At 42.4% G+C, this 26,836-nt stretch overlaps 2 protein-coding genes across 5 annotated transcripts; one reads left to right on the forward strand and one right to left on the reverse strand.

The window, feature by feature from the left end:
- Positions 1–8,412: 8,412 nt before the first annotated feature.
- Positions 8,413–19,070, forward strand: caprin1a (cell cycle associated protein 1a). Of its 4 annotated transcripts, none has more exons than XM_030378168.1 (17): positions 8,413–8,683; positions 10,092–10,226; positions 10,558–10,620; positions 10,857–10,943; positions 11,193–11,434; positions 11,990–12,072; positions 12,205–12,372; positions 13,510–13,562; positions 13,702–13,785; positions 13,887–14,048; positions 14,770–14,878; positions 15,978–16,039; positions 16,537–16,668; positions 17,336–17,495; positions 17,704–17,895; positions 18,006–18,106; positions 18,331–19,070. In XM_030378168.1, the coding sequence occupies exons 2-17, from the start codon at positions 10,092–10,094 to the stop codon at positions 18,415–18,417; spliced, it is 1,920 nt and encodes a 639-aa protein (XP_030234028.1). In that variant the 5' UTR covers positions 8,413–8,683; the 3' UTR covers positions 18,418–19,070. The 4 variants fall into 4 exon arrangements, with proteins under 4 accessions (XP_030234028.1, XP_030234030.1, XP_030234031.1 ...); XM_030378170.1 differs by having other exon boundaries at positions 13,513–13,562; XM_030378169.1 differs by having other exon boundaries at positions 8,527–8,696.
- A 1,187-nt stretch (positions 19,071–20,257) lies between these two features.
- Positions 20,258–26,758, reverse strand: nucb2a (nucleobindin 2a). Its single transcript, XM_030378172.1, has 13 exons — positions 26,624–26,758; positions 26,159–26,299; positions 24,861–24,968; positions 24,614–24,746; positions 24,177–24,280; positions 23,379–23,564; positions 23,037–23,127; positions 22,145–22,203; positions 21,962–22,054; positions 21,763–21,852; positions 21,430–21,600; positions 21,269–21,329; positions 20,258–21,156 (listed from the first exon to the last, which is right to left on the reverse strand). The coding sequence occupies exons 1-13, from the start codon at positions 26,642–26,644 to the stop codon at positions 20,930–20,932; spliced, it is 1,485 nt and encodes a 494-aa protein (XP_030234032.1). The 5' UTR covers positions 26,645–26,758; the 3' UTR covers positions 20,258–20,929.
- Positions 26,759–26,836: the final 78 nt, after the last annotated feature.

A 26,836-nucleotide genomic window follows, 5' to 3' on the forward strand; every position in this document is an offset into this window, starting at 1 on the left:
GTAAACCTGCCACCGTAACACATTGAAGAACGATACATAAAAAATAAAATGGTATATCTACATTCTCTTTCTAAATTTTCAATGACAATATGTATTTTCTCCATCAAGAAACCACTCAAACCAACCTTAACCTCAAGATTTAAGCTAACTCTCAAAAAAGTTATTGATACCAATAAAGTACACAATTTATCATAATATATTTGTATTCTCTGATTAACTAAGTAAACTTCTATATTTAAAATGGTTAAAAAGCTTTTAAATTATATTATTCTATTATAGCCTACAGTGTCGAAAGGTTCTTGGTTTTTAAGTGAGCTTTTAAATCACCGCCATTTTGGTGCAAATGACCTATTTTGAGAAACTCATTGGAATGACACTGGATCACACATATAGACATTCTCTCCTTTGCATTAGCATCTCTATATTGCCAAGGACATGTATGCCTGCCCAGTGACTAGAAGCACATGTTCTCCTACTTATGTCTATGCAGAGATATGTTGTCATGGGGTACATTGGATATAGAATCTCATTTGTGTATTTTCGTGGTTCTTCATGGCTTGGGTGCTTTGTCCTCTGGAGGATGTCATCCTTTTTGCTAATGTCACTGTGTGGGCCTGCAAAGCAGTCTTGACTTTTGATTGGCTCTGCGTAGTCCTGCAGATCCTGACAGAAGTCTATTGTGTCATGTCTGTGTGTTTCTTCTGGAGTGCGTCTCATACTCAATTTGGTGGCTGACCTCAGATCATCTGCAGAGCACCAACCACGTCAGCCCCTGGTTACCGACACAGCCCTTGGCTACCCCTTGTGCCCCACATCCAGACATGGCAGAGCCAGCGCGGGACAGAATTGGACAGAACCGTCCACTCCACTGGCAGTACTGGGGGAGAGGAAAAGGGTGGAAAGGACAAACACACACCGTTTAATGCTATTTCTGTCATGTAGAACAGCAATTATAGTTGATCTAATTAGGCTGGTCTGCGTAATGGACGTCTCTAAGGCCATCATGAAAGGTTCCAGATATTTGCCCTTTCTGAGTGGCGGTTCAGTTCACAAACTCAGGCAATTGTGGGATACACAGGAGTCATGACAGAGGCAGGTCCCTGAGAATGGATGCCAGACGTCATGTGCTTGTGTGTTCTCATCCTGCACACAGGATGAAGGAAAAAAGGCCCACACAATAATAGTAACGCTCCAATCACATGTTTGTCATTGTCCAGATCCGTATGTTATTTGAGTTCAACCAATTTGGAAGAAATATTGTTTCGTATTGCTTTGTATTCACGCATCATGTAGTCACGAAGACAGTCGTATAGTTTAGTCTCCCACACTGGTCTTCTGCGAAGGCCTTTAAATTGTTGGAAGCAAAGATTAAGGTTGAATTAATTAAGGCTCCGTCTTTTGTTAATCTATTTCGGGGATCTTTCTAGTATTTTCAAATGATCCTGCATTCACGTTGTTTCATAGGCTTGTATTTTCAGGGTATTGATAGATGTGTCATATATCTTGACAAATATTTTTTGCGATATTGATACAAAATGATTATCTTTTGAATACTATATAAAAGTTTTCACATTTTTGGCCAGCATTGTTGTTGGCCTTACTTTGCTGGGTGTGTAGAACTTTAGAGTATGCTTCCACTTTAACTTCTTAGGGAAAAGCATCCATTCTTTTTATCTGCACTTTTTTCGGGTTTTGTTTGGGTTTTGATATATGTATTCATTTATCCCGCAGTAACTGTTTAAGTCAAAACGCTTCTACAGGTTCAGACCCATACAGAATATGCCATCCGACAGTAAAGGTTCTTTGGTTCCAAGTTTTGCTTTAGTTTCCCATCCAAATTGATATGTATCTAAATTCAGCATAAACATTACACATTCCACAGCATTCATTACGAAATGGAATAGGTTTTCATGAAAACCTTGGAATGTTTTAAAGAAGCACATCATTTTAGATATTTCTGGTCATCCTTTTGTGTATGATTAAGATCTATCTGGCATTTGTCAAGTGCCTGAGTGTGCGTGTGGGCATGCATGCGTGTGTGTGTGTGTGTGTGTGTGTGTGTGTGTGTGTGTGTGTGTGTGTGTGTGTGTGTGTGTGTGTGTGTGTGTGTGTGTGTGTGTGTGTGTGTGTGTGTGTGTGTGTGTGTGTGTGTGTGTGTGTGACCAAGGTTGCATCTGTAGTTATGTGGATGATTGTGCTCCCTTACTGTTGGGACTACTATCATGCCGCTGAGAGTAAGAAAATATAGCGATTGGAAATGGAGACTACATTTGTCTACAAAGTAAACATTTACAGTTGCTTACATTGAATTTAAAATTGAATTTACAGACGAGAACGAAAGACAGGCATGCAATATTTCAAAAGATTTAAATGATTCACATATTTTCACTTTTGAACTTCTCTGATTTTAATTTTCACAACACAGCACAACAATAAACATTTGAGCTATAATATACAATTAAAATGAAGGCTTGTGCTGAGGAACTTGTTTTGGCAATTTGGAGATAAAGCAGACAGAATTGTGGCTTATAGCACAGCCCAGTACACATTCAATACTGTGTACGATACAACCCACTGCAAAACAATCAATATTCTTTGGGAAGCTGTATTGAGACTATTGAGATTATTTTTGGTTTGCCAATTATTCATTATTTGTGGTGAGATGCAATGTTTATCTTGCACACATGTCCTTAAACAAAAAATAATAAATAATAATTATTATCTTTGTCCCCACATCCAGAAATAATTTGCAATACATACAGTATAGTACAGCTGCAATGTGGAATCCTTCTTAACCATGACTGGCAAGTTATATTCAAGAAGAGGTCTTTGAGGCGGTAAGAACTATGTACCTACCTCCGTGTTCTGCCCTCTCCGGATGCTACTGAGGGCCCTCCATAAGGCCCAGTGGGACAGCTATGCGAGGCCTACTCTGGTTTCAGGCTGTCAGATGACATCAGTCTGCATGCGGCCTCATATCGTTGAACAGAACAGGTTAGCAGTGACCCATTGGAGCAGCCGTGCTCTGATGTTGGAGGTTAGGGAGCCTGTGCTAGCCATGGCACGCTAGCGCAGGAAGCCCAGGGTCAAAGTTCACGATGAAGAATCTGTATTGCCTGACATAGTACATATAATACTCCAACATATGCCTTAAGACAAACATGTACAATAAATATGTCATTCTTCACTTACAACTGAATGAAGGAATTGTACTTCAAGCAAGTACGTTTATGACATTTTACTGATGTACAGGTATATTTGTGTGTATATATGTGTGTGTTATTGGTTTTAATCTGATGGGAACTTCTAGTTGTGGTCTAAGGAATATCTTGTTTTATGCTGACAGGGTTAAAGCTCATCTAGGCCTACTGAGCATGCAAACATACTTTGAAGTTATCGACAGGTTGAAAGCTGTTTACTCTTTTGCAGTTGGATATTGCTTTGCAACAGTAACCATGTTTTTCTTTCTTTCAGAATTCTTCTGTCTGTCTTATATTAAACAAAAAAAATGAGATCTATGTTGTCAGGATCATAATTTATTCGTTGATTAAACAAAAGATAATAATAATAATAATAATAATTATTATTATTATTATTATTATTCCCAGATTTGAATCTGAGTGTTACACATAAGGCAGACATTAAGACAAATCTCTGGGAGAGTAAAGGCCATCTAACCATTTAATTGCTCCCACAATGGATTGATGTATCTTCTTGATGGACAAACAAAGGACGGGTTTGGTCATTGCGATTGCCCCGGCTATCCCCAAGTGTGTGCCCAATGTCACCTTTTAAGGGGTATGCTAGAAAACCAAACATACTTGGGGACCACAAATTATTCCCAGAGATGCTTTGTGCTTGTCTCGCACGCACTCTCTTTTTTATATTTTAGCATACGTAGACTAACAGTGTTGTACAAAGTTATACAGCTTATTGGTCAACATTTGTTCTGCTAACAGATTCAACAATTGCCCTCCACTATTCCTCATCTTCATAAGTACACAGTTCAAACCAAATACTGAAGCCTAAACAACTCTACCACTGAACCACACACACAGAAAACCAAAACCTCTGCCATTGCATATGGTGGTGCATAATATCCACTGGCTGTAATAATGATAATGCCCGTGGTTTGTTGGAGATGCTTGCAATCCGTCTGTGACACATGTGGGCCATGAATTATTAATGTTCCCCAACTAACTGGAGGAAGGGATGCGGTGTGGAGAGCACAAAATGGCCTTCTAAACGTGCACAGAGTAAAAGACCCTGATTCAACTCTTTGGAGGGTTTTGTTGTGATCTGTTGTTTAGATAGCAACATTTCTACGAGAGTATTGGGGTGGGGGGTGGGGGAGAACAAGTAAAGGTTTTTCAATGGCAAACAGAAGAGAAGGTAAAGTGAAAATGTGCACGCTTGCTCGGGCTGCTCAAGGAGTGACATGGGGCTAAAGTGTTTGTGGGGCCCTTGTGGTTTTCAGCCAATAAATCCTCAGTACATGTTTAATTCAGTCAGATGTGCTGCATGAGAGGAGCACAGAAGGATACACGGCTATTACTCTGCACCTCACATCAGAGAGAGTAGGGGAGGGGGTCTGGAAATCTATATCCTACACCTGGGGGTTGGGGGGTGGGGGGGTCAGTCTCGAAAAAAAGGGCAAGGCAGGAACAGGGATCAGGGAGGGAAGTGGAGTAAAGCACTCTGAAAAAAGGCATGCTTTTACATGGTGCAGGCACTACTGAAAGATACAGCGTGGGGGAGATGCTGTTTGACTATACGGCACTACAGCACTGTTAGTTCTCTGTGCCTACGCAAAGGCAAGGGAAAGAGGATAAGTAAATAAAGAGAGGGTTATCAATGAAAAGATAGAAACCAAGAGAAATAGAGAGATAGAAACGCACACACCACACACATAGACACACACACACACACACACGCAGTCACCCGCACACACACACACACACACACACACACACACACACACACACACACACACACACACACACACACACACACACACACACACACACACACACACACACACACACACACACACACACACACACACAAACACACACAGCATTATGACAGATTGCCACCATTGTGTTACTTACTCTACATTTGAGTTGATTGCACAAGACAACACAATGCATTCATTTTGCACTGTGTCATGGAGGATTTGAGAGACCAAATGCCTTATTATTCCAATTTTTTATTTAACCATCTACATAGCATGACATTTCAGGGAAACAATAACATCCAGGCACGGACTGACTTGTTTTGATCTATGGACAGTGCCGCCATCTTCTGGCCATTGCATGGATTTATCGCATGATGTAATTCAATATTGTATTAGTTTGATTTACTTTTTGTCTTGTGTGTTACTAAATAGATTTATGTTTAGTGGGGAACGAGACTTAAATAAAGGAATTATGTTAGTGGACTCCAAATTAGCTAAAATCTTATTTAATTGAATTAATTATCAAGCAATGATCAGATCAAATTGTTTGGATAGGAATGTAGTTCCCTCTGATGTCATTGACTCAAAGTTTTTTTCTAAATGTCTAATACCAAGTAAAATCAATTAATGTCAAACAGTTATAGAATGTGGAAGATGCAAAACACAAATAGAAAGCCAAGATAAAGATGAATTATGGAGGAATTGATTGATCTGTAACCCTAGCTTTTAGTTTACCTTGACCTACATTCTGTTTAATTATGCGAATCAGAATCAGAATTGATTTTATTACATCTTGTTGTACAAGATGACAAGAGCAACAATACAAGATAAAGTAAATTAGAAAAATAAAAAGCGGAAGTGGTAGTGGTCATGGTAAATGTTTTTTGCAAATTACAGAAATACGTGTTGAAATAGTCTATTTTCTTTAAGATGTGCAAAAATTCTGTACAGAAATATATATTAAAATAATCTGTTTTTGCAGTGTGCGTGGGGTTGGTTTGGGGATAGTGGGTTTCTCCAGGAGCCTGACTGCTTGGCCGAAAAAACATTGTCATCCTCTGGGTTTTGGCCCGAGGCTTCGGTACCATTTCCCCGAACGGCAGTAACTGTGTGCGGTTGGGGTGGCTGGGGTCCTTGATGATTCTGAGGGCCTTCTTGACACACCGCGCCTTGCAGGTGTCCTAAAATGAGGGAAACTCACATCCGCTGATCCTCTCAGCTGTCTACACTACCCTTTGCGGCTTTTGGCAGTGCAGTTCCCATACCAGGCTGTGATTCATCCTGTCAAGATGCTCTCCAAACTTATTCAGCCGCCTAAGGTGAAATAGACGTTGGTATGCTCCTCCCAGGTGAGGTCTTTGATGATGTGGCCCCCCAGCAACTCAATGATGTCTAGCATCTCCCCAGCAGACCAATTGATAGTGATGGGGTCTTGCATCTCTCTCCGCCCATCACCTGCTCCTTGGTTGTAGGCGTTGAGAGTGAGGTTGTTTTCCTTGCTGTACTGAGCCAGGCGGTCAACCTCGCTTCCATAGGCCGTGTCATCGGCAAACTTGATCATTGTGTGTAGCTGCGCTATTGTGGGTGTATAGGAGGGGGCTTAGGAAACAGCCCTGGTTGATGGTCTGGGGGGCAAAGATCTTGGAACCCATCTTTAACAACTGTTTTCAATCCAACAGGAAGTCAAGGATCCAGTTGCATAGGCTGCTGGGCTCAATGCCTAGGTCCCTGAGCTTGCTTTCGAGCCTGGAGGGGACTATGGTGTTGAATGCTGAACAATCCATGAACATTATCCTCCCATTGGCGTTTTGTGGCAGTGCTGTGGCAATGGCGTCGTCTGTCGATCTCTTGTTCCGAATTGGTGAGGGTCCAGAGCGGGCGGCAGCACTCTGCAGATCAGTACCTTACAGTGAGCACCTCAAAGCATTCGCTCACTTTGGGGGTGACAACAGGGCACCAGTCGTTTTGGCATTTCATCTTGCTCTTTTTTGGTACTGGGATGATGACTGAAGACTTGAAGCAGGTGAGCACTATGCCCGTGGAGAGAAATAATGGTAAATAAAGCAGGGAGGGCATGGCACTCTCACTCTCCTGCAAAACATGATGCATGCAGCTAATAAAGGCCATCTATAGACCAGTCCAGAAATACGAATAAGACAAGTGTGTGTGCGTGTGTGTGTGTGTGTGTGCGTGCGTGCTTGCGTGTGTGTGTGTGCGTGTGTGTGTGTGTGTGTGTGTGTGTGTGTGTGTGTGTGTGTGTGTGTGTGTGTGTGTGTGTGTGTGTGTTTGTGTGAGATGTATATAGAATAGATGTTTACCATCTTGACTCCTTTCTGAAAAGCCTCTTTTATGACAGCCTAACGTTTTGTCCCCTAATGGTGGCATATATAAATGAAAAAAAATCATCAATTTGCAGCACATATTTATATTATTTTCACGGGCGAATATACGGTCTGAAGAGATGAGTTTTTACCCTGTGGCAGAAGATGTGTAGGGTTTAAATGTCCTGATGTCAGTTGGGAGCTCATTCCACAATTGTGGAGCCAGGAGAGCAAACAAACAAGATTATCTTGAGCCGATGCTGGGGTCTCCACGTAGTGAGCAAGAACCTTTTCTAGACCCTTATGACCCACATTGTTATAAGTTGTTTCAACAAAGCAAGAGCCAGAATAATGCATGCTAGTGGAACCAAGTGAGTGTCCAGAAACACATAAATACTTCAGCCAAGATTCATTACACTTCAATTACAATTACAATTCAGTTTATAAAATTGGGTTTAATTTAATTAATTAAATACGACAGTTTCATGATATCCACATGCAGGGCCGACGGACTGCGGGGACAAAGGGGACAGTTGTGGGGGGGCCCAAGGCAGAGGGGGGGCCCAACAGTTAACTACAGATCTAGTATTAACCCTAAACCCTATGCTACTGATATGTAATAACGCTTATTACAGTATTGGCTAATGTAAATGGTTAATTATGTTGCAAAGTTGTTAGTGTATCGACTTTCCATACAATAATTTAGCATTGACATAATAAAAAGAATGCTTAATTTTCGCTTTGCAATTAGGTTACCTTACTGCCGAGTAAACTTTTAAATAGATAAGAATAATATGCACCTGGGTTTCTATACCTTTATCCAAATAAATTAATAATATGGCAATACTTATTCTCTGATACTCTCTCCAACTTATTCTCGCGAAAGATCTTTGATTCGGCTTTAAACAGATAATTTAATAGAGACATAGATCTTTAAGTTAGATGGTTGATCATCATCATCATCATCATCATCATCATCATCATCATCATCATCATCATCATCATCATCATCATCATCATCATCAACCATATCATCATCATCATCATCATGACGTCATGTATTACATTACCAGACCCAAATATTTATAGCTGACCATGAATTCATATAAAATATAATGCAACCATTATCGAACGTCATTATCCTTATCTAAACGTGAAGAAAACCTTTCTGAAAAGACAGACTGTGATCGTATGAATTACAATGATGGGTAGACTTTAATGTCAGGCAAGCCTAGCAGTACTGAAAGGGTCCTTTAGCCTTCCCCTTAGCTTAGCCGCAGCTAGTCAGCAAGTGATCGGCACGAGCACCGTGCATCTTAATACCGTTTGAATCACGAGAAACAAATAGAATTTTGACAACTTAATTGGCAAAAAACGAATCTCTTTGAGGACAAAGAGTATAAAGGTAAGGGAAAACGGTAAATGACACCCGATTCACATTTTAAGTCGCTTAAGGTAGTCATTTTCTCTTCAGAATGACTGAACTTGGCAAACCGAGAAGCTGAAATCGCATACATCTATCCGTCGTAGGAAAACGACTCGTAATAATTAAGCGACGTTAAACATAAAAAATGAATGAACTAGTTTGTCGTTTTCGTGACTACCAGATCCATAACGTTCGAATGGTGGACCACTTTGTATCCTGGCTAACACCCTAGCTTTAAAGCTAACAATGCAACATGGACACAACAAGGGGAATTTTTCTTAACATTTCCCCAGAACAAACGATACACTTGGTAGCATCCGCTAACGGATAATATCATCCTCCCATCATACATAGCGTTGGACAAACGCGATTTTTTTTCTGCTAACAATCTTAATCTTCATGAGGTTAAGCTGCACTTTGAATATTAAGGCCGGGATTTTGACTAGTCCTTTTCTAATCTGTTAGTTCGAAATCAAAGAAGCGGTTCTACGCTACACGAAGGAATTCTTTCATTTAACAATAAAACGTTATACATCTGGGGTCTTCAATGTAATTTAAGTTAGATTTATTGTACACAGTGGGTTAAACGGATCTGAATTGGTTTACATAAGACGATAGCATCGCTGTATGAGGTCTAGGCCAGCTGTTGTGTGACATTCTTCTGAATCCTTTTGCTAAGTCCATATCTGTAAGAATGCAAACATGTTCATGAAACAAATCTCGGTCATTTTTATTGGATCCAACCAGATTTAGCTAATTTCTTCATATAAGCTAATGATAAGCTAAAGGCTGGGCTGTGATTGGGTCCTCAGACAATGAAGTGAAAAATGAAGTGCCGTAGTGGGTCAGTTGTCCGAGGACGGTAACGTTAGCTACTGCCATTGTAGCATTTGAGAAAACGAAATACTTCTGCCCCTTGTGCGTTTTATTGCTAATCTGCTGATTGTCATGCACGAACACTTAAACAATCTAGCAGCATCTTTTTACGGTCCTGAGTTTATGTAGCTAAACAATTATGCAGTGTCTATTCAAGCAACTCGGGGTCTCTTTATTTATCCTGTTAATCTTTCCATGCATACAGCTTTATGTTCAGTTAAGAGAGACAGTATCATGCATGCTGTCCCCATATTGTGGGACTTTTATTATGAATATTTATTTTATTTATGTTTATGAAAACACCCTTTTTATTTTGCTTTCATTAGTGAAATCAATAAATTAAAATGTTCCATCTTTGTTTTATTATTATGTCCCTCACACGAATTACACCTAAATGATGTTTGCGATTAATAGGTCAAGTTGCAGTTTAAGCTAATAGTTTTTGACAATACTTCGGTTGATACTTCCATGGTATTTTTCTCATGTAACCAGTGATTATTATCTTTTGTAGATGCCTTCAGCAACAGTCGGCAATGGTGCGGCACAGTCTGCCAGTCCAGAATTGGGACTTGGAAGTCATTCTGAGGTTATGAAGCAGGTTATAAATGTGATTGAGAAGAAGGTTCGCAATATGGAAAAAAAAAAGGTAACTGACATGAACGTTTTTAATCGTCTTTATTGGTATTTAATGGATTTACACTATATTTCCCAATCGCTATTTCTTTTGTCTCATCTTAATGAGTCACTGTGCCAATATAGAACAGACTTAAACTTCTATTTATAGAATGATTTTGGGAATTTCTGTGGACCATATTGTTCTGTTAATATTTTTAATTTGTTCCCAATTAAGTTACCATAGGGATCATTAGTGTTGATGTAAATATGAGCTATTTTACATATCAAATTGAAATGTGATTTAATGCTATCGATGGGATTTATGTAATCATTAACTATTGAATAACTGTTCAATCATTTAGGGTAAACTGGATGACTATCAGGCCAAGAAGAACAATGGGGAGCGGCTGAATCAGGATCAGCTGGTACGTATAACACCATGAGTTACTTCATATTACTCTGATCCATTGTTATTGTATCATTCTAGTTTTTATTATCCTTCTTAAACAACTTATGAATGCTGTTATTCAGTTTTGTAGTTATTTATAGAATTGAATACATAACCTGAAAACAGTACAATCTCCTCACAAGATTCCTTGATACTCATTATTGTACTTGCCATAACACTGAATTTAATATTTGTTCTATTTCCTACCGAAAGGATGCTTTGACAAAGTTTGGGGAGATCACCAACAACCTTGAGTTTGCCCGGGAACTGCAAAAGGGCTTTTTGACTTTGGGCCAAGAGGTACGCTTCCAGTTACACATAATCAATGCTTATTGGAAGTTAAATAAGTAGTGTTGTCTTTAACAGGAGATGGATTGATGTTAAAGATGACATCACAACCACGGCTGGTCGTATCGTCCGAGCCGAGGGAGTGAAAAAATGTCGACGCGTTGTTTCTAAGTCATGATTAGCCCTAACCACACCATGTTGAACTAAGGTTGTAATCATTTCCGAGAACAAGGCTTAACTTTGGGCCGTTGTTGCGTGCAGGTGAGCAAGGTGGTGAAGAAGTCTGTGAGGAGAGAGCAGCTACAGCGGGAGGAGATGGAGCAGCGGAGGTTGAAGATGGTCCTGGAGCTGCAGTTCCTTTTGGACCGGTTGGGAGAGGAAGAGGTCAGGCAGGACCTGAAGCGACCCGACGGTGACGGCACCTCGGTGCTCACCGATGCCGACCTCAGAACCCTGGACCAGTTCTACAAGCTGGTGGGACCGGACAGGAACTACGACGTCAGGTGCGGCTCGCTCTCTAGTGTGGTGTGACGAGGGTAACCTAGTAGCGATGGAGTATGCGATAGATGTCGTTGGCGGGTGAAATGCAATGATTTATAGAGACGGGTGCCCAATGATGCACAGATAACGCCCCGTTACCTTTTTATGACTTTGTATTAGGCGTGGCCGACCTGTGGCAGTTTTTAGCACTTCAATCGGCAAAGTTGTAAGAGCAGCAGCCACAGAAACTGCCATGCAAATTAATTATTAATTAAAAGTGCTGAACAGAGTACAGTGAGTCCTCTGAAGAACCGTGTACACGGTACTCGTATCCGTCATCAGCTGCCATCGGCTCATGTATTGTACGTTTCAGTTAGAAATGAGAAAATATTGCCGTCAATAATAGCACACATTCCTACTCTGTATAACAGTTGGTCTATATACAACAAGGTCATTTATTTAACATCGTAAAAAAGTCAAGATTAACCGAAGCGATCGATATTGTGTGTGTTTTTGGTCAGATTTGGTGCTAGTGCTTCTCACAGCCATGTGAACAGGTTTCTCTTCTCGCCTTCCAGGTTGACTGACCAGTACGAGGATGCCTCACTACACCTGTGGGAGCTGCTAGAGGGCCGGGACAAGCCCGTAGCAGGGACCACATGTAAGTGTATCCATTGTCTGCAATGCTCAAGGTCTAATGGGAAAGCTGGAATCCAGCCCAACAGTGCGTAAAGGACAACTCTAGTCTCTACTCTCAGTGGTCCCTGACAGATGTGCATCGACTGTGTTCCAGACAAGGTGCTGAAGGAGACTCTGGACAAGGTGCTGCTAAGCGGCTACTTTGACCGAGTGCACACGCATCAAAACGGAGCGGTGTGTGAGGAGGTGGAGGAGGGAGAGGAGGAGAGCCAGATAGTGGAGGAGGAGGAGCAGAAGGCTGAGGAGCCACCATCTGAACCTGGTAACAACCACAAGACCACTACTGAACATTTCACGGCCTCGCCTTTCTACAGAGAGCTGTTCCTTCTGCCGATCCCTGCATGTTGTTCAAATAACGGTGTGCTGAGAATGACAGAGCCATTGGCACTGCCCGCCATGGTTACTAGGGGTGTAACGATCCATCGATGTAGATCGATACATCGATTGATTGGCAAACGATCCAACTGCATCGATGCAACGCCCAAAGATCGATGCATATCGCTGTATTTTACGTTTTTTTTGACAATCTCCTTGCGTGGCTGTTTGTGAAACTAGTTCTGCCCAAGTGCGGCAAGCCGCTCGTATCCGTTCTTCAGTTAAATGAGGCAAGCAGCAAGTTAGCTACAGTGAGCACATGTGTGAGCGAGATGACGGCTAGTTTCGGTTTGCGTTGCCAGATTGGGAACATTTCCCATTTTTTCAGCCTAACGTGATTAAAAGTAGCACATTGGGCAGGAGAATTTGCCCAATCTGGCAACACGGACGGCTTATCTTAAAAGCCACGATGATTCTGAGGGATGTTTTGTTTTTAGTAGAAAACTATCCACACGCATAGGTTGGGAATGGTCCATGTTCAAAATGAAAGATCATTACAGGCTCTTTAATTTAAGCCATAAAAAACCTTCTGCACTTAAATGCAATCTGACACTTTATTATTTGTATTAAAAATGGAATGTTTTTGTTTTTTAAATATCCGGAAGAGCAAAGAAATAAAATGAGGAAATTATAAATGGTTGTGAGTTTATGTGAATCGAATCGAAATCGTATCATGACAGACTTTTGATATCGGCAGATATCGTATCGTTGTCCAATGAATCGATTTAATATCGTATCGTGATGAAACCAGAGTCTAATGGCTACCTGACTTGTGATGCTCAACTATTTGGCTGCTAATCAGGGCGGACCCTGTATGGGGAACCAGAGGGTGCTGGGGGGGGGGGGGGGGGGGGAGACCGTAGAGGGTGCTTATCTCCCTGGTCTCTGAACTATCGACAACGTCCCAGGACAAAGAAGGGGACTCTGTGCCCCCTAAATGATAGCTTTTTTCTGTAGCCCAGCTTGCCTCCGAACGTCAGCCATTCCTCAGCTTTACCAAACGTGCCTTGTCTTTTTTCACCAGAAGGAACGGCTACTGAAGATGACACTGAGCCTTTGGAAGTGGAAACCACAGAGGTGAGCACAGGACTAAATGTGGTCATTCATAACTTGATGTTCGCCGGTCTTGAAGAAACACTTTCTATTGAAATATATTTTTTGTTGTTGGACACTCTTTTTGTGTTATCATTTTTCAGCGTGTGGTCTTCTGTTGTAGTTTGTAAACAGACAGTTCATTCCAGAAACGGCTTACAGCGCAACAGAACAGGACCAAGTGGACGGCTGGGCAGTGGAGGCCCAGGTAATGCCTGACGGACCTTTTGTGAGCACATGTTGGTCCCGTATCTCTCTCACATGGTTTGTTCAGTCGTGTTGACCGTACGTCTGTTGTGTCTGCGCCAGATGGTGAATTCCTTACAGCATCAGCCCCTTGCCCAGCTCACGCCAGAGCCCCCCGCCAGCGTGGACCAGGACATCACATGCCCCCCAGCGGACCCTGTGGTCCGGAAGCAGGTGGTGCAAGACCTCATGGCACAGATGCAAGGCACCTTTAACTTCATGCAGGTCAGAATTGCATGTGTACAACGGGAAACTATTACATTAAGTCGCTTAAAGGGCCTTGCTGTGACGCTTTTGTACCAATTTAGAAAGGTGCAGAAACCTTTTGGATAGGAGCATTACGCGTACCACTTGAAATACTTGTGTAGCAGCTACGAAGGTGGCTTTAACTCTTGGCCACGCCTGACAGTCATAAAGCCAAACCCAAGACCGTATTCAAGTCTTCTCATCAAAAAAGGAAAAGTGTAAAATGTGATGATTATTATAAATGAGCAAATACATGGTCAGAACTGTCTGACATGGCTTTGACTTTTTAACATCTTATCTGAAAGACAAACCATGTCTGTACTCAATGTAACACATTTTTCAAAGTAGAGATAACGGCAGGCATTATGTATAGAGCATTTGTTGACTGTCGATAAACCTTGAGCTTGAGACATCCATTTGAAAGTCCTGAACCTACAGAATTGCGCACAATAGTCACACAATATTTTTTTTGCTCATTTTCTTTATCAAAAAATAGTTTATGGTGTAAAAATAACTACAATAAAATTTGATTATCATTATTGGAGGCCGCTGTTCGATTTTGGTGTTGAAGTTGATAAAGAAACAAAGAAAAATACTGATACTGTAGACATTGCAAGATTTTGTAATGTATTCCTCCAGGCGCCCAGCGCAAGAGTCGAAGTCGACCCATCCAACAATTCTTCTCTTTCCTTCCATGTAGGACTCTATGCTGGAGTTTGATGGACAGGCCCTGGACCCAGCCATTGTGTCTGCTCAGCCCATGAAGCCAGCGCAGACTGTGGGCCTGCAGCAGATGGGCCTTGTTTCAGGTGAACGTCAACGTAACCTCTCTTGGTCTGTTGCACGTGTCCGTCCTGTACCTGAAGTTGAACCAGATCTGTTGCAGGAAAATATGAGAAATTCAAATAACGGGATTACATTATTTATTTAGCTGATGCTTTTGTCCCAATCGACTGAAGTGATGAAGATAAACCTTTAAAAAGGGAAAGAATTATTTGTGCTTACAACTTAAAAATAAAAACTGCTTTTAAGTGCTCCTTAGTGCTACGATATAGAAACAAGAGGTTAACAGATGAAGATAAATAAAAGCTATTGAATTCTTCCAACTACATGGTCATACCACAATTATTCTGTAAAGTATTTGACCTCTTCTTCTCGAGAGTTGGGAGAAGCCCCCTTCCCCTAAATAAATAGTAATTGTAAAGCATTTAAACAAATTTTCACATCATGTCATCTACTCAAACAATTTGAACAAACGTTACTTCTTGGTGGTGAAGTAAAGTGGTGTTTGGAAAAGCCATTAACGATAAGTTTAATGCAAACAGTGTCTGGGCACTGTTTAGAAACCGCTCTGTTAACAATCAATTAAGCTGAGCTAAGAGAGGGTTTCACAGAAAATCTGTAAATTCCTTCAATCCTTCAAAAATAAAACAATGTTTTTATCGCTATCTGGTTGCCTTGTGGTGCAATTTCTATGGTTTGTCTTGCTGCCGTTCTATTCGGCCTGACGTTTCAATAGTGTTCCAATGTCCAAGTCTCATCCCGTTTCTAATGTTTTTGCATTGGTTTTCATTGGATTTATTGTTCTGTGTATTTGGAGACTCTGCCTAAACCTTCCTAATACCTATACTAAAAAATCTCATTGCCCTAGTTCACTTTATTACTTATCAGATGTTTAAAAAAAGCTTTATACACACTGACCCAATAGCATTCAAATAGATTATTCCCCTTGCACAACATCTTAACAGTTGTCCTCTTTATTTTGCTACCAAGCTAACATATTCTATCCCTTGTACTTGTGGAGATACTCTTATTTACCGATGTTATTTCAGTCCAGAGCCTGAGAAAGAGGCCTAGTATTGCTCAATACATTAACACATCCTTTGCTTCACGGTTTGTTCTGAACAGCCCATACCGAGTCCCGGCTTCCCCAAACCACCATGGTTTCTGGACCCCTGGAGTCCTCACAAGTGAGTACAACACAAGCTGCAAGCAAGGCCTTCTATGTGGGGCCACTAGCCATAAAAGGCCTAGCTCTCCCTCTAAATCTTAGCAAAGACTGGGTCCAACAAACATAGCGTCGCCCATCAAAGTCCAAGCCTAAGTTCCCCCCCCCCCCCCCCCCCCCCCCCCCCCCAAATACTCATCCTTGACCAGCCCCCCAACAAAACACTGCCCCGCACCTAGACGGACTGCCCCTGCCCCCCCCCCCCCCCCCCCCAGGTAACGCCTCGGCCCCCGGTGCATTTGGACTCTGTGGCCTCGGGTCATGTCTGTGTTGCATGTGCTTGTGACCACGTACAAAATGACCCAAGGATGAGGGGCGTGGGGGTGGCCCGCACTCATCCTTGTCCTCCGTCAAATGTGTCTCAAGGCCCATTAACCGGTTGTGTCCCCCCCCCCCACCCCACCCTTCCTCACTTCTCTTCAACCCCCCCCCCTCCCCTTCCTCCTCATGCCTTCCCAGGCCTCGCTGTCTCGTTCATCTGAGCAGTGCCCTGCCCCATCCTCCCTGCCCTCCGCCTTCCCACCTGTGTCCAAACCCACCCACAGTGGAGGCACCAATGTCAATGCTGCACCATTCCAGTCCATGCAAGCGGTAGGCTGTATGTGTATATGTAGGTCCCAGCGGTAGGCTGTGTGTGTGTGTGTGTGTGTGTGTGTGTGTGTGTATATATGGGTCCCAGCGGTATGCTGTCTTGTGTATAGGTCCCTGTTCGCCAAGCACCTTGGTGGTTGTCTTCACACGCACACGCGTACTCCAATCATTACCATATGCAAGGATATTCTGAACTTTGCAATTTTGCGCCCTTGGCCGAATCTTGAAGGACTGGCATTCTGTTAATGCCCATATTTCCTGATGAAGCTGCCGAAAGCTAATGTTTTCGCCCAGCACATAATTGTTTCTTTCTATGCAGATGTTGAGTAAGATACTTGACTAGTGCTGTGATGTAGACTCCCATTAAAATAACCCATAGAGCCTTAATGGAGAGATAAATGGGACAAATTATTGTTCTCCATTTTTCGAATCTCTTGTTGATTGATAATCTTGTGCAGCTGAAGTTGGATCTATAATATGTATCCGGTTTATTTTCCGCTCTTCAATGGCACATTATATTAAGGAATATCCTGCACTTATATCAAGGTATACTAAGTTCCCATACTGGGTATGAGATATTCAAGGCATAATGGCAGCTTGTTGTATATGTTGGTGTGTGCCTGTAGGTGTAATGTGTTTCTGCTTTGTTTCCCTCTCCGTCCTTTAGGTATTTAACATGAACGCTCCTGTCCCAACTGCAAGCGATGGTTCGGTGGAGCCGCTGAAGCAGCCTACCCAGTTTCCAAGTGGCTACGCACAGGGCTTCAGCAGCCCTGCGGAGCACACTGGGGAGCAGGCAGACGTGCCACAGGACGCTCTGCAGTCAGGTAATGGAATCGACTAGGCCAGTGTCGATGCAGGACCTCCTTAAACAACACACCTGAGGCGCTATAGAGAAAAGCCTCCATTACACATTGCAATCTGTTCTGAGGGCATACGAATGCAGCACAATGGCACAATTTTGACCTGAACAGCGGCATGTGTCACTCCTCAATTGTGTTGTGAACGTTCTGCCGTTGGTTCCCATCTGTGCAGTGGTTGGTGGATTCCAACCCCATGAGCAGGCCATGGCCCAGGCCGGGGCCCAGCAGCAGTCCGCTCAGCCTGCTGGCTTCACCCGGCCCGCCCAGCCCTACTTCAACGGCAGGGGCGCGCCCAGGGGTGGACCCCGGGGCGGCCGCGGCATCATCAACGGCTACCGCGGCGGGGCCTCCAACGGTTTCCGGGGTAGGATACTTAAGTTTGTCGTCGGTGTCGCATACGCATCCCTCAATTATTTTGCTACAAAAGTATGATTTTTACATTATAACCTTTTTTTGTTTTTTTTATCTCTCCAGGTGAAGGCTATCGCCCTCCTTTCTCAAACGCTCCCAACAGTGGTTATGGCCAGAACCAATTCAATACGACTCGAGATTATCCCAATAGTACCTACCAACGGGTAAGCACTTCACCAAATTAGCTTTGGCAACTGCTATGAAAATGTAGTATGAGTAATTAGGCCTTGGTGATTGCATGTTTTGCCTTTCCTCCTGCGCAAGTAGAAACCCATTTTAATTGAAGTAGCATAATGGGCAATTGATCCCGAGCACGGGCTGTGTGCAAAGCAATCAGGACAAACGTTTGAATGTGTTTCTTAAACGTGATTACCGTTTCATCGTGTAGGAGGGTTACCAGCCAGGCTACAAGCGTGGAGCTGCCCAGGGGGCTCGAGGCTGCCCCCGGGGTAATGGCCAAGCGATGCGATCCTGAAGAGGACCCCCCTAAATCCATCATACTGCGGCGCCCCCCCCTGAACATTCACACTATAAGAATGTCATCCTCGTCCCCAACCCCCCGCCCCGCCCCCCCAGCTCACTTTTCTAACTTTTTATTTTTCATTTGTTTCTCATTGTGAACTTTTTCTTCTTTTTTTTTATCAGAGTGGAGTCGGCTTTGGTATATGTAGATACTCTTGATGTTTTAACACGGCAACGCTGAGCTTCACAGGATTTAGAATTATCAGCTAGGTCTTGGTGTTTAAAACGACAAAATAGATATTCCTGTAAACTTGAAAGATTTCATTAATTTATTTTTTGTACAAAATGAATGCAAAAAATACCCCGTCACTGTCAGTCCAGTCTCATGAGAAATGATATTTTCTTTAACTGCCCTATACTGTCGGCCACTTTTGATTTCAGTTCTTGCTTTCTTTTTTTTCTCTTTACCCCAACTAACACGATCACCTCTTTGTAAGCTGATGTCATAGGTTGAGAGATGTTTTCAATAAAGATGTGTTGTATTAGTTTTCTCTCTAGTTTGGTTTCCATTCGTCAAGTCTAGAAGTTTAAAACTTAATGAAAGATGTACACGCATTACAATCAAGTCAAAACTTGAATTAAATTGCTCAAGCTCTGTTTATCCAATAGACTTCACATTGCCCAGTTATTTCTTCTTTGCTCCCAGAGTACACCACATAGCTTTTTATGCATTTTTCTAAGAACATGTCCATGACCATATTTACCCTTCCAGATAAAGTATAAGACGTAAGACATACAGCTATCTTGACCTTACAAGGCAATTTGATATCTTGCCAATAGAGTTATGTGTTTTTGGCCCAACCAGTCCTTCATCCAACACCTGCCAAATATTCTTTGATTGATTTCCTCCCAGATGGTTCTGTGCAACAACCCATCTGGCGCATCAGGTTTAACATGTTTAGCATGGCACCAAAATATCCATCTTGTCACTAAGCCATTTGAGTGTTGCTTTATGAACTCACCCCACAAAGCCACTTTATTTAAATTGTACAGAAACCCTTTCTAGTAATAATGAGAAATAACATTGTGAAACATTTGGCGCCATATAAAAGTTCAAATTTTGGAAAATCCCACAAGTCTAACTTTGCCCCTCCTTGGTGATGTGGTATGAACAGGCAATGAGTGCCAGGGTACATATTTTTTTTTAACCTATCTAGAGTCTACAAATATCACCTTGAGGGGTGGATTCTATCCACTTCAGCCAATTTGTTCAAGGAATTTAATGCGGTACTTCCTGTATTCCGATTTAGTTTTGTCCTGAAGTCTTACTAATAGACCCCTCTGATATCACATGATGCAACACTGCTAAAATATTACAGATTTGGTCCAGATATTTATGGAATCATCCGAAAAGACAATCCACTACAAAACTCTTGAATAGCCAAACTATCACTCCACGTTGTGGAAAGTTAACTCATTAAAGTTGCAAATCATTGCACTTGGCTCTTCGTTTAAAATAACCTGGACTTGTGTAGCCGATTTTTTGTATAAATCACATACTATAACTGATATATATATTCCACAAATATACGCCAGCTCACACCACTTTCTGTTGACAAGAATCGTAGACTCCCAAAACCTCCCAACAAGTCAGACTGCACGTTAAAGAGTTCTTTAAATTCCAAATGTGCCCTGCCTACTAACTTGGGGGGGCTCAATCTTACACATTGATTTTAGGTTTGGTTTTGAAATCATGACTTCAACGACCATAACTCTGCTCTAAAAATACTGGCTGACTAACCCCCTGAACTTGATTAAGTGACGGGAACCTCTCCTAAGATCTGCAGCATTTGTAAGGCTGTACATGAAAACATGTTTGTTTTATTCTTAATATAAATCACGTTAAGCCATCCACACATTCAGCACAATAAGACCACATAACAAAATTGACGTGAGTGCAATGGCATTTGGACTGGAACTTGTATCAAAACTTAAATCCTACAATGAGCTTGTAAAACATGCTCAATACATCTACGTATTCTCAATTTGAACATTGAAAGCGAACACCATACATACGTTTGTCGTATGGTTTACTTTTCTTAATAGTATAAAATGTCTGAAAGGATGGTAGGCTAATGTTATCGAATTCACAATGAGATGTCAAAGCAAACACATTTTTATGATGCGCGTCTGTCGATTTGCTTTGCAGGCGTTTTGTTTTCGTCATCGGCTCACATAATCCAAGGGTCGCAGTTCTCCCGGGAACACTGGTTTAAAATGCCTCAAAGTTAGAGTCTTTGCATTGGGTTTAAAATTATTTTTATTCATCGTAATCCTGAAGTCCTCCATCGAAAATGCCGTTGAGCAGAAACAAGGTGTCAGGCAGACCAAGGGCCGCACTTCTGCACACTGGGAACACAGTGCAACAAAGAGCACGGGTACAAAAACAGAGGGGGCATGAGAACAGACCTGTCTTTAATTACCGTCCCGTTCCTGTCTGCCATCCAGCAGAAGGAAGTAGCAGCTTAGGGGGAATTGGGATCTCTGTGGATCTCTTGGTGTCCTGGTGGCAAGTGGTGCTGTGTCTGAGGCAGACCATGCTGGCCCTGGTTCTGATCTGCCCCCTCTGGGTGGGCCTGCAGGGGTTCAAGCTGCTCTTGAGGTGGGGACTGGTGCTCCTTTGACGTGGCTCCGTGGCCAGGAGGCAACGCGTTTTCATATCCATGTACCTCTGGAATAGCATTTCCTTCAACTATGGAAGAAAGAACAAAACCATATTTTGACCAGTTATATGGATTATCAATGGTTCTCGATACAAAGTGTGTATGGGGAAAGTGAAACAAATGCATTTAAATCATACTCACTGTGAACCTCTGGAGGGGGCTCTACTTTTAGTGTTTTCAGACGTTCCATATGTTCTACAGCCTGTCGACGGGAGACAAGTTAGGGTTTCCTCAACTCACGTCCGCAGTCCAGGTCGATGACTGTGCCCCAGCACGACTAAAACAAATAGCCCAGTGGTTACCTGCTGCAGCTCAACCTTCTGCGCATTGAGTTGCTCCTGTTGTTTCTCCAGCTCCTGCCTTTGTTTCTGGAGGTCCACAGCCTTTTGGTTGAGATCCTCCTCCTGCTGCACTAGATGCTCCTCAAACTCCCTCATCTCCTCGTCTGTGTAGGCCTGGTTCTGCTCCAGTGTCTGGGCGGATCAGGGATGTTACCGAAACACGTCATGAAATCCTAACCATTGAGTGCTACAGAAACCCTCATTGATATCCCATGTGTATCCCTGGGCTACAACCAGATCGCAAGCATACGCATCAAACGTTACCACAAAGACATTTTAAATATTTGGTCTCACCTCCCAACTATCTGGCTCTAGAAATTCCTTTTTCTTTGTAGCAACTAAAAATTCATCCAAGGAGACCAGTCTGTCCTTGTTGGAGTCCACCTGAGAAAACACACCAGTTAGCAAAGAGTCTGCCGGTCAAGAATCAACATAATTGATCACTTAAAATCAACAGCCTCATCGTCCATCAAGAGCCGTGCGTTGAACTCGCCTCGTTCATAACATGCTCCCTCATGCGGAGCCTCTCCTCCTCCATCTCCACCATGTCGTCCTCCTCGTTGGTGGGGTCATAAATCTTCTCCAGCTGAATTCAGAGAATAAGAAAATTTGTTTGGTACCTGCAGAGCCGGCTTTTATGCACTCCCCTCTTTCTGTGTGTTCGCCAAGATCTTACCTCCTTGGTGAAAAGAGCCTCAAGTTCTTGCTCATCAAAGTAGCCGTCGCCATTGGAATCTGCAACATCAAGGATAATAGGCCATTTCATAGGGATACACACACACACACCAGGAAATCTGTAAAATCTGCGATTGCCTGTCGTACCCAGATTAAGAGTGTAATTCCAAATTAATCATTGTGCGTCCATAAGGGAAGTCGTTGGGTCCATAGACTTGCAGAGTTACACTAGCCTAGCTCCTGTTCATGAGAGGGCAATCCTTTTCATAACGTGTATACGATTTCAAATGTGTTCTGAAAAATCGTTTATGCAAAACGAGTACAAGTATAAATATTAATGAAAATCAAGATTGTACTTTAAACCCACAGATAATTCCGCACTATTTTCACTGCTGGATTAATTTCATTATCAGCTTCTCCTGGCTGGGAAATCTAAACAGAGTGTAACCTTTCAGCAAGCATCAAAGGAAGCCTTATCAAAGCTGAATTTTTTTCTTTTTGTGATTGTGTTGTTACCGGCACTCATTTGAATTATGCGATTATACGGAACATGCAAAATAATCGTTTGCATGTGAAATCCAAAGATTTTTTTTATTTGTTTTCAGAATAATCGCTTATTCAAAACGAGTGCCAGTACCAATCTCGTTTGGAATAAGCGATTATTCAATCAGGACACATTTTTAATCTTTGGAAAGAATGAAAACGATATTCCACTTTACATGAAAAGGAGCTAGGCTACTTTTCTCTGCAAGTAACAGAAGATGAATGCCAAACAAGCTACTCCCCCTCTGGGCAGATAATGATGAATTTGGAATTAAATGACTTGTCTGACTCTGCGTAAAACGGCCAATTGCGAATAAATGACAGCAAATTGGTTAGAAAGGATGGCTCACCGTGAAGCTTGAAGAACGTCTTTGGGTCAAAATCCTCTGGGTCCAAGCCATCAGCTTCCTCCCACACCTCTTTCAGTTGGTTTTGGCTGCCCTACACACACAGACACACACAGGGTTTGAACTCTGTCCCATCCAATATTTAAACAGAAAAATCCTTTCTCTGGGTGGTTCAAGGGCACTGGGCAAATTACACTTCTATGTCAGCACATTTGCAAAGATCTGCAGAGATCTGCAGAGATCTACATCGCTAGTCAGAAGGCGTGCTACCAGCTGTGGGTTGACAGTACGGCAACCGACTGAGCCATTGGACTTTTGAACACAGTTGATTTGAGTCGCCCTTACTGGATGATTGACTTTTGGATGGTCGGCATGCTTCTTCTTCATTTCGTCATAGTGCTCTTCCTCCTTCTTCCTCTCCTCCTCGTCCAGAGTCTTCAGGTGCTCCTGTCGGTCGTGCTCCTTCAACATTTCATACTTCTTGAACTCCTCGTGTCGCTCCTTGTCAAAGTTCTCGAGATCGTTGGTGGCCTTGATTATAAAAGAGGTCAACACATGTATGTTAACTCAATAATCAATGCCATTATAGAGAGACTACAGAGTCAAGGAGGTGACATGGAAGTATTTTTTATTTTTTTAAAAGGACAAGCGCTTTAGTAAATCGCAGATGCGTTTTAGTAAGTTGCATGTGCGCTTTAGTAAGTCACACAAGCGCCTTAGTAAGACACATGTGAGCTTTAGTAAGTCACACATGTGCGCTTTAGTAAGTCGCACAAGCGCCTTAGTAAGACACATGTGCGCTTTAGTAAGTCGCACGCACGCACGCCTTAAGTAAATCGATTGCACACTTTAAATGCATGTGGGCTTAACACGCCCGGGCTAAGTAGTGCTGTAGGCTGTAGTTTTAAAATTAGAATTTGAGTGGCATCCGTTAGAAATGCCATAGCCATCCGTCAGCTATTGGTGGGTGAAATGCTGCGTGAGAATATTATGTCTGGCGGTTGATTTGGCCCGATTCTGTTTGAGACAACATTGACTTTAGCTCGACCACAGGTGTGTGATGCAGCACTTTTCAATTGCGGAGAAATGTCTCTTCTGGTGTTTCCTATGTTTTCGGGTAAAACACTCATAAGCAACACCTACTGATCTGATGAGCCGGTCCAGGTCCTCCACCTCAAAGGTGTGCGGGTTCATGTGATTCAGGTACTCAAACTGTTTCAACAGAGCTTGGTGGTCCACTGCAATGTCTGTTCAGTGAAGAATCATACACGTTAAGTCGACGGCTGCGGTGAATGGCACCATACAACATCGCGGTATTCAAACAGTAACATATATTGAAGGGCTAAGCGAACCACTATTATTTTCAAGATAAAACATGAAAAACTTCTTCCAAACTTAAACTGCTCAACAGCCTGTTTTTTTGTGCACAATGAACGGAGTTTCCCAGGGGCTTTTTTCACTTCAAAGTGGATCCATCTTTGCATGCTCTCAGAGCATGCAAAGATGGATCCACTTTGAAGCGAAGACGCGTGTTGTTTTTATAAGGCTGTAAACAGCGTCCAGTAAGCAGCTCTGCATACCGTTTCCTCCTTCCAGGTCCTGCTTGGCCTTTATCAGTGTCCGCAGGCGGCTAACCTCCTGCCTTTTCAGCTCGTCCAATTTGGTTCGGACATGGTGACTAACAAAGTCGAGCTCCTTGGCAAGTTTGCCTTGCTGTGGATCAGAGGCCCTCGTGTTTGTTTATCATGGCAAATAAAATAATCGAATGCACTGCATTTGAACACAGCATTCGTTTCAAAGATACGCTGCTGATTCTACCGCCTTTACCTTTATGTCTTCCATGTCAGTGTTGTGTAGCTTCTCTCTGAAATGCTGGTCTTTTTCTAGGAAGTCGATGACCTCCCGGAGGTAACGGTCATAGTGGAGTCCAGTGTCCTGTGGGAAGTGTGACATACAATAAATTCAAACAACGCAGCTTAAAAGAGTCCATATTACATCATACCACTTCCTGATCTAATTGACAAGATTTCTTCATTATCCTGACCAACTCTGATTTCTTCCCGGGCATGACCAGAGAGAAGGTATTTTACAGTGATCCTGTTTGCTGCAAAGGAAAGATACGGTCGGCCATTTGGAGGAACCAGTCAGAGCAAGCTAGATTTTGAGATTACCCAACTGGAAAGAAAAACACTTCCCTTCAGACCTCCCTCCAAATCCACGTACCCAAAACACATTACAATGTTGCTAGCTTAAGCAATAGCCCTGCCTAGCCTCGTGGAAGATTTAGATTTGCGCATTGAGTTTCCCAGATTATGCAAAGGTAGGGAGGGAGAGAGAAAGGTAGGCCATCCAATCATTTCATTTGGTCCAAGTTAAATGATTGGATGGGCTTATTACAGGCCTTTGAAAGCTACAGATACCACATATATTATTTATTGCTGCTAGGATAAGGTTAATATCAAGAAATATGACAAGAAAATGCTATTACAATAAATTGACAGTTGACCACTTGCTGCATTTGACATATAAGGCTGTGCTACTGATGTGTGCGTGTGTATGAAGCAACCACATCACAATAAAGCATTTAATTCCTAGCCAACTGCCCAATATCATCTTCATGTTGACAGAAGTAAGCACAATTGTGTAAAGATTCTGTAGAGGATTCCTGAACAAAGATGGGATCCCTTTGTGTCTCAGCAAAAATGTTTTGCTACTGCTTCCCAGGTATATCATTCCCAGGTACCATCTTCTTAATCTGTGCTTTGACTTACTGGCCGTCAACAAAATTGGCGAATCAGTATCAAAAAGGTCCCATTCAAAGAAAACTATATTAAAAAGAATGGCCAAGGCTAAATTAACTTCAGGTTTGCCATTTATCTTATAAAAACTCCTTGCATAACTTAGAACAGATTTGTCTAACAAAGCGTACAATTTAGTGCCAAAGGCTATCAATCTGGGATCTCTCTCTCTTTGTATCTATTTACTATTCTAATTGAGCCGGCAAGTCGTCAAAGTGCTATGTCGTCAAAGTGTGGACAAAGTGCTATGTTTACAGTCAGGGAAGTAGGTCAGACAAGATAAGGTAAGACATTACCATGTCCATGCAATAACAACAGTGTTCTTACCACGCTGGCTGGGGCTTCTTCGGCTTTTGGCTCTGTATCTTCAAGCTTTGTCTTGTCCATGCTAATAGGCACAGCCTCTAGACATAACAGCTGGACCAGAAGTATAAGCCAGCTGGTCAAAGCGGTCCGACTCCTGCACATCTGGAAAAACATGACAGCAACACTGAATACACTGTCCGCACTCACAAACAAACTGTGTGCACTGAAGCCCCTTATATGGCCAACCCTGGACGGGCTGGCATCCACCATGTCATGATTCAAGCCGCTGACAGTAGCTCGTCATTGGCTCATCAGCAGTAGCAGGTTGCTTCATAATTAGCTTTAACGTTAGCAGCTGTCAAATTGTAATGAAAGAGAGAAGACACTCGTCTAACTAACGTTAACATATTTTTTCTTCAAAAACGAAATATGGAGTAACGTCCATACTTAGATAAGGACATCTTAAAATTGTCAATGTGTACTTACTTTATTGCGTGCCCAGGACATTAATGTAGTTATTATCGTACAGTGTCCTCGGTGGAGGTTTCATAGATGCCTAAATGGCTTTGATGACGAGGTAAGGAGGTTGTGTAGCTGATTGGTGCGATAGGCTTACAATCTATTAGACCCGCCTTTTTCTCGTGGAGTCTTAGTAACATAGTGGTCGCCTGAACTGTCCTTCAACTGAAGTAACCATGG

This window comes from Gadus morhua, chromosome 14, assembly GCF_902167405.1.
Source record: "Gadus morhua chromosome 14, gadMor3.0, whole genome shotgun sequence".
NCBI classification, from domain to species: Eukaryota; Metazoa; Chordata; class Actinopteri; order Gadiformes; family Gadidae; genus Gadus; species Gadus morhua.

Bases quoted from the DNA above. Each gene is read 5' to 3' on its own strand.
- caprin1a (XM_030378168.1), top strand. From the start codon at position 10,092: ATGCCTTCAGCAACAGTCGGCAATGGTGCGGCACAGTCTGCCAGTCCA. The intron at 10,227-10,557 runs GTAACTGACATG...TCAATCATTTAG, and splicing joins GCAATATGGAAAAAAAAAAG to GGTAAACTGGATGACTATCA. The intron at 14,049-14,769 runs GTCAGAATTGCA...CCTTCCATGTAG, and splicing joins GCACCTTTAACTTCATGCAG to GACTCTATGCTGGAGTTTGA.
- nucb2a (XM_030378172.1), bottom strand. From the start codon at position 26,644: ATGTCCTGGGCACGCAATAAA. The intron at 26,300-26,623 runs GTAAGTACACAT...ATGTTTTTCCAG, and splicing joins TGTCCTGGGCACGCAATAAA to ATGTGCAGGAGTCGGACCGC. The intron at 24,281-24,613 runs GTATGCAGAGCT...TTCACTGAACAG, and splicing joins GGACCTGGAAGGAGGAAACG to ACATTGCAGTGGACCACCAA.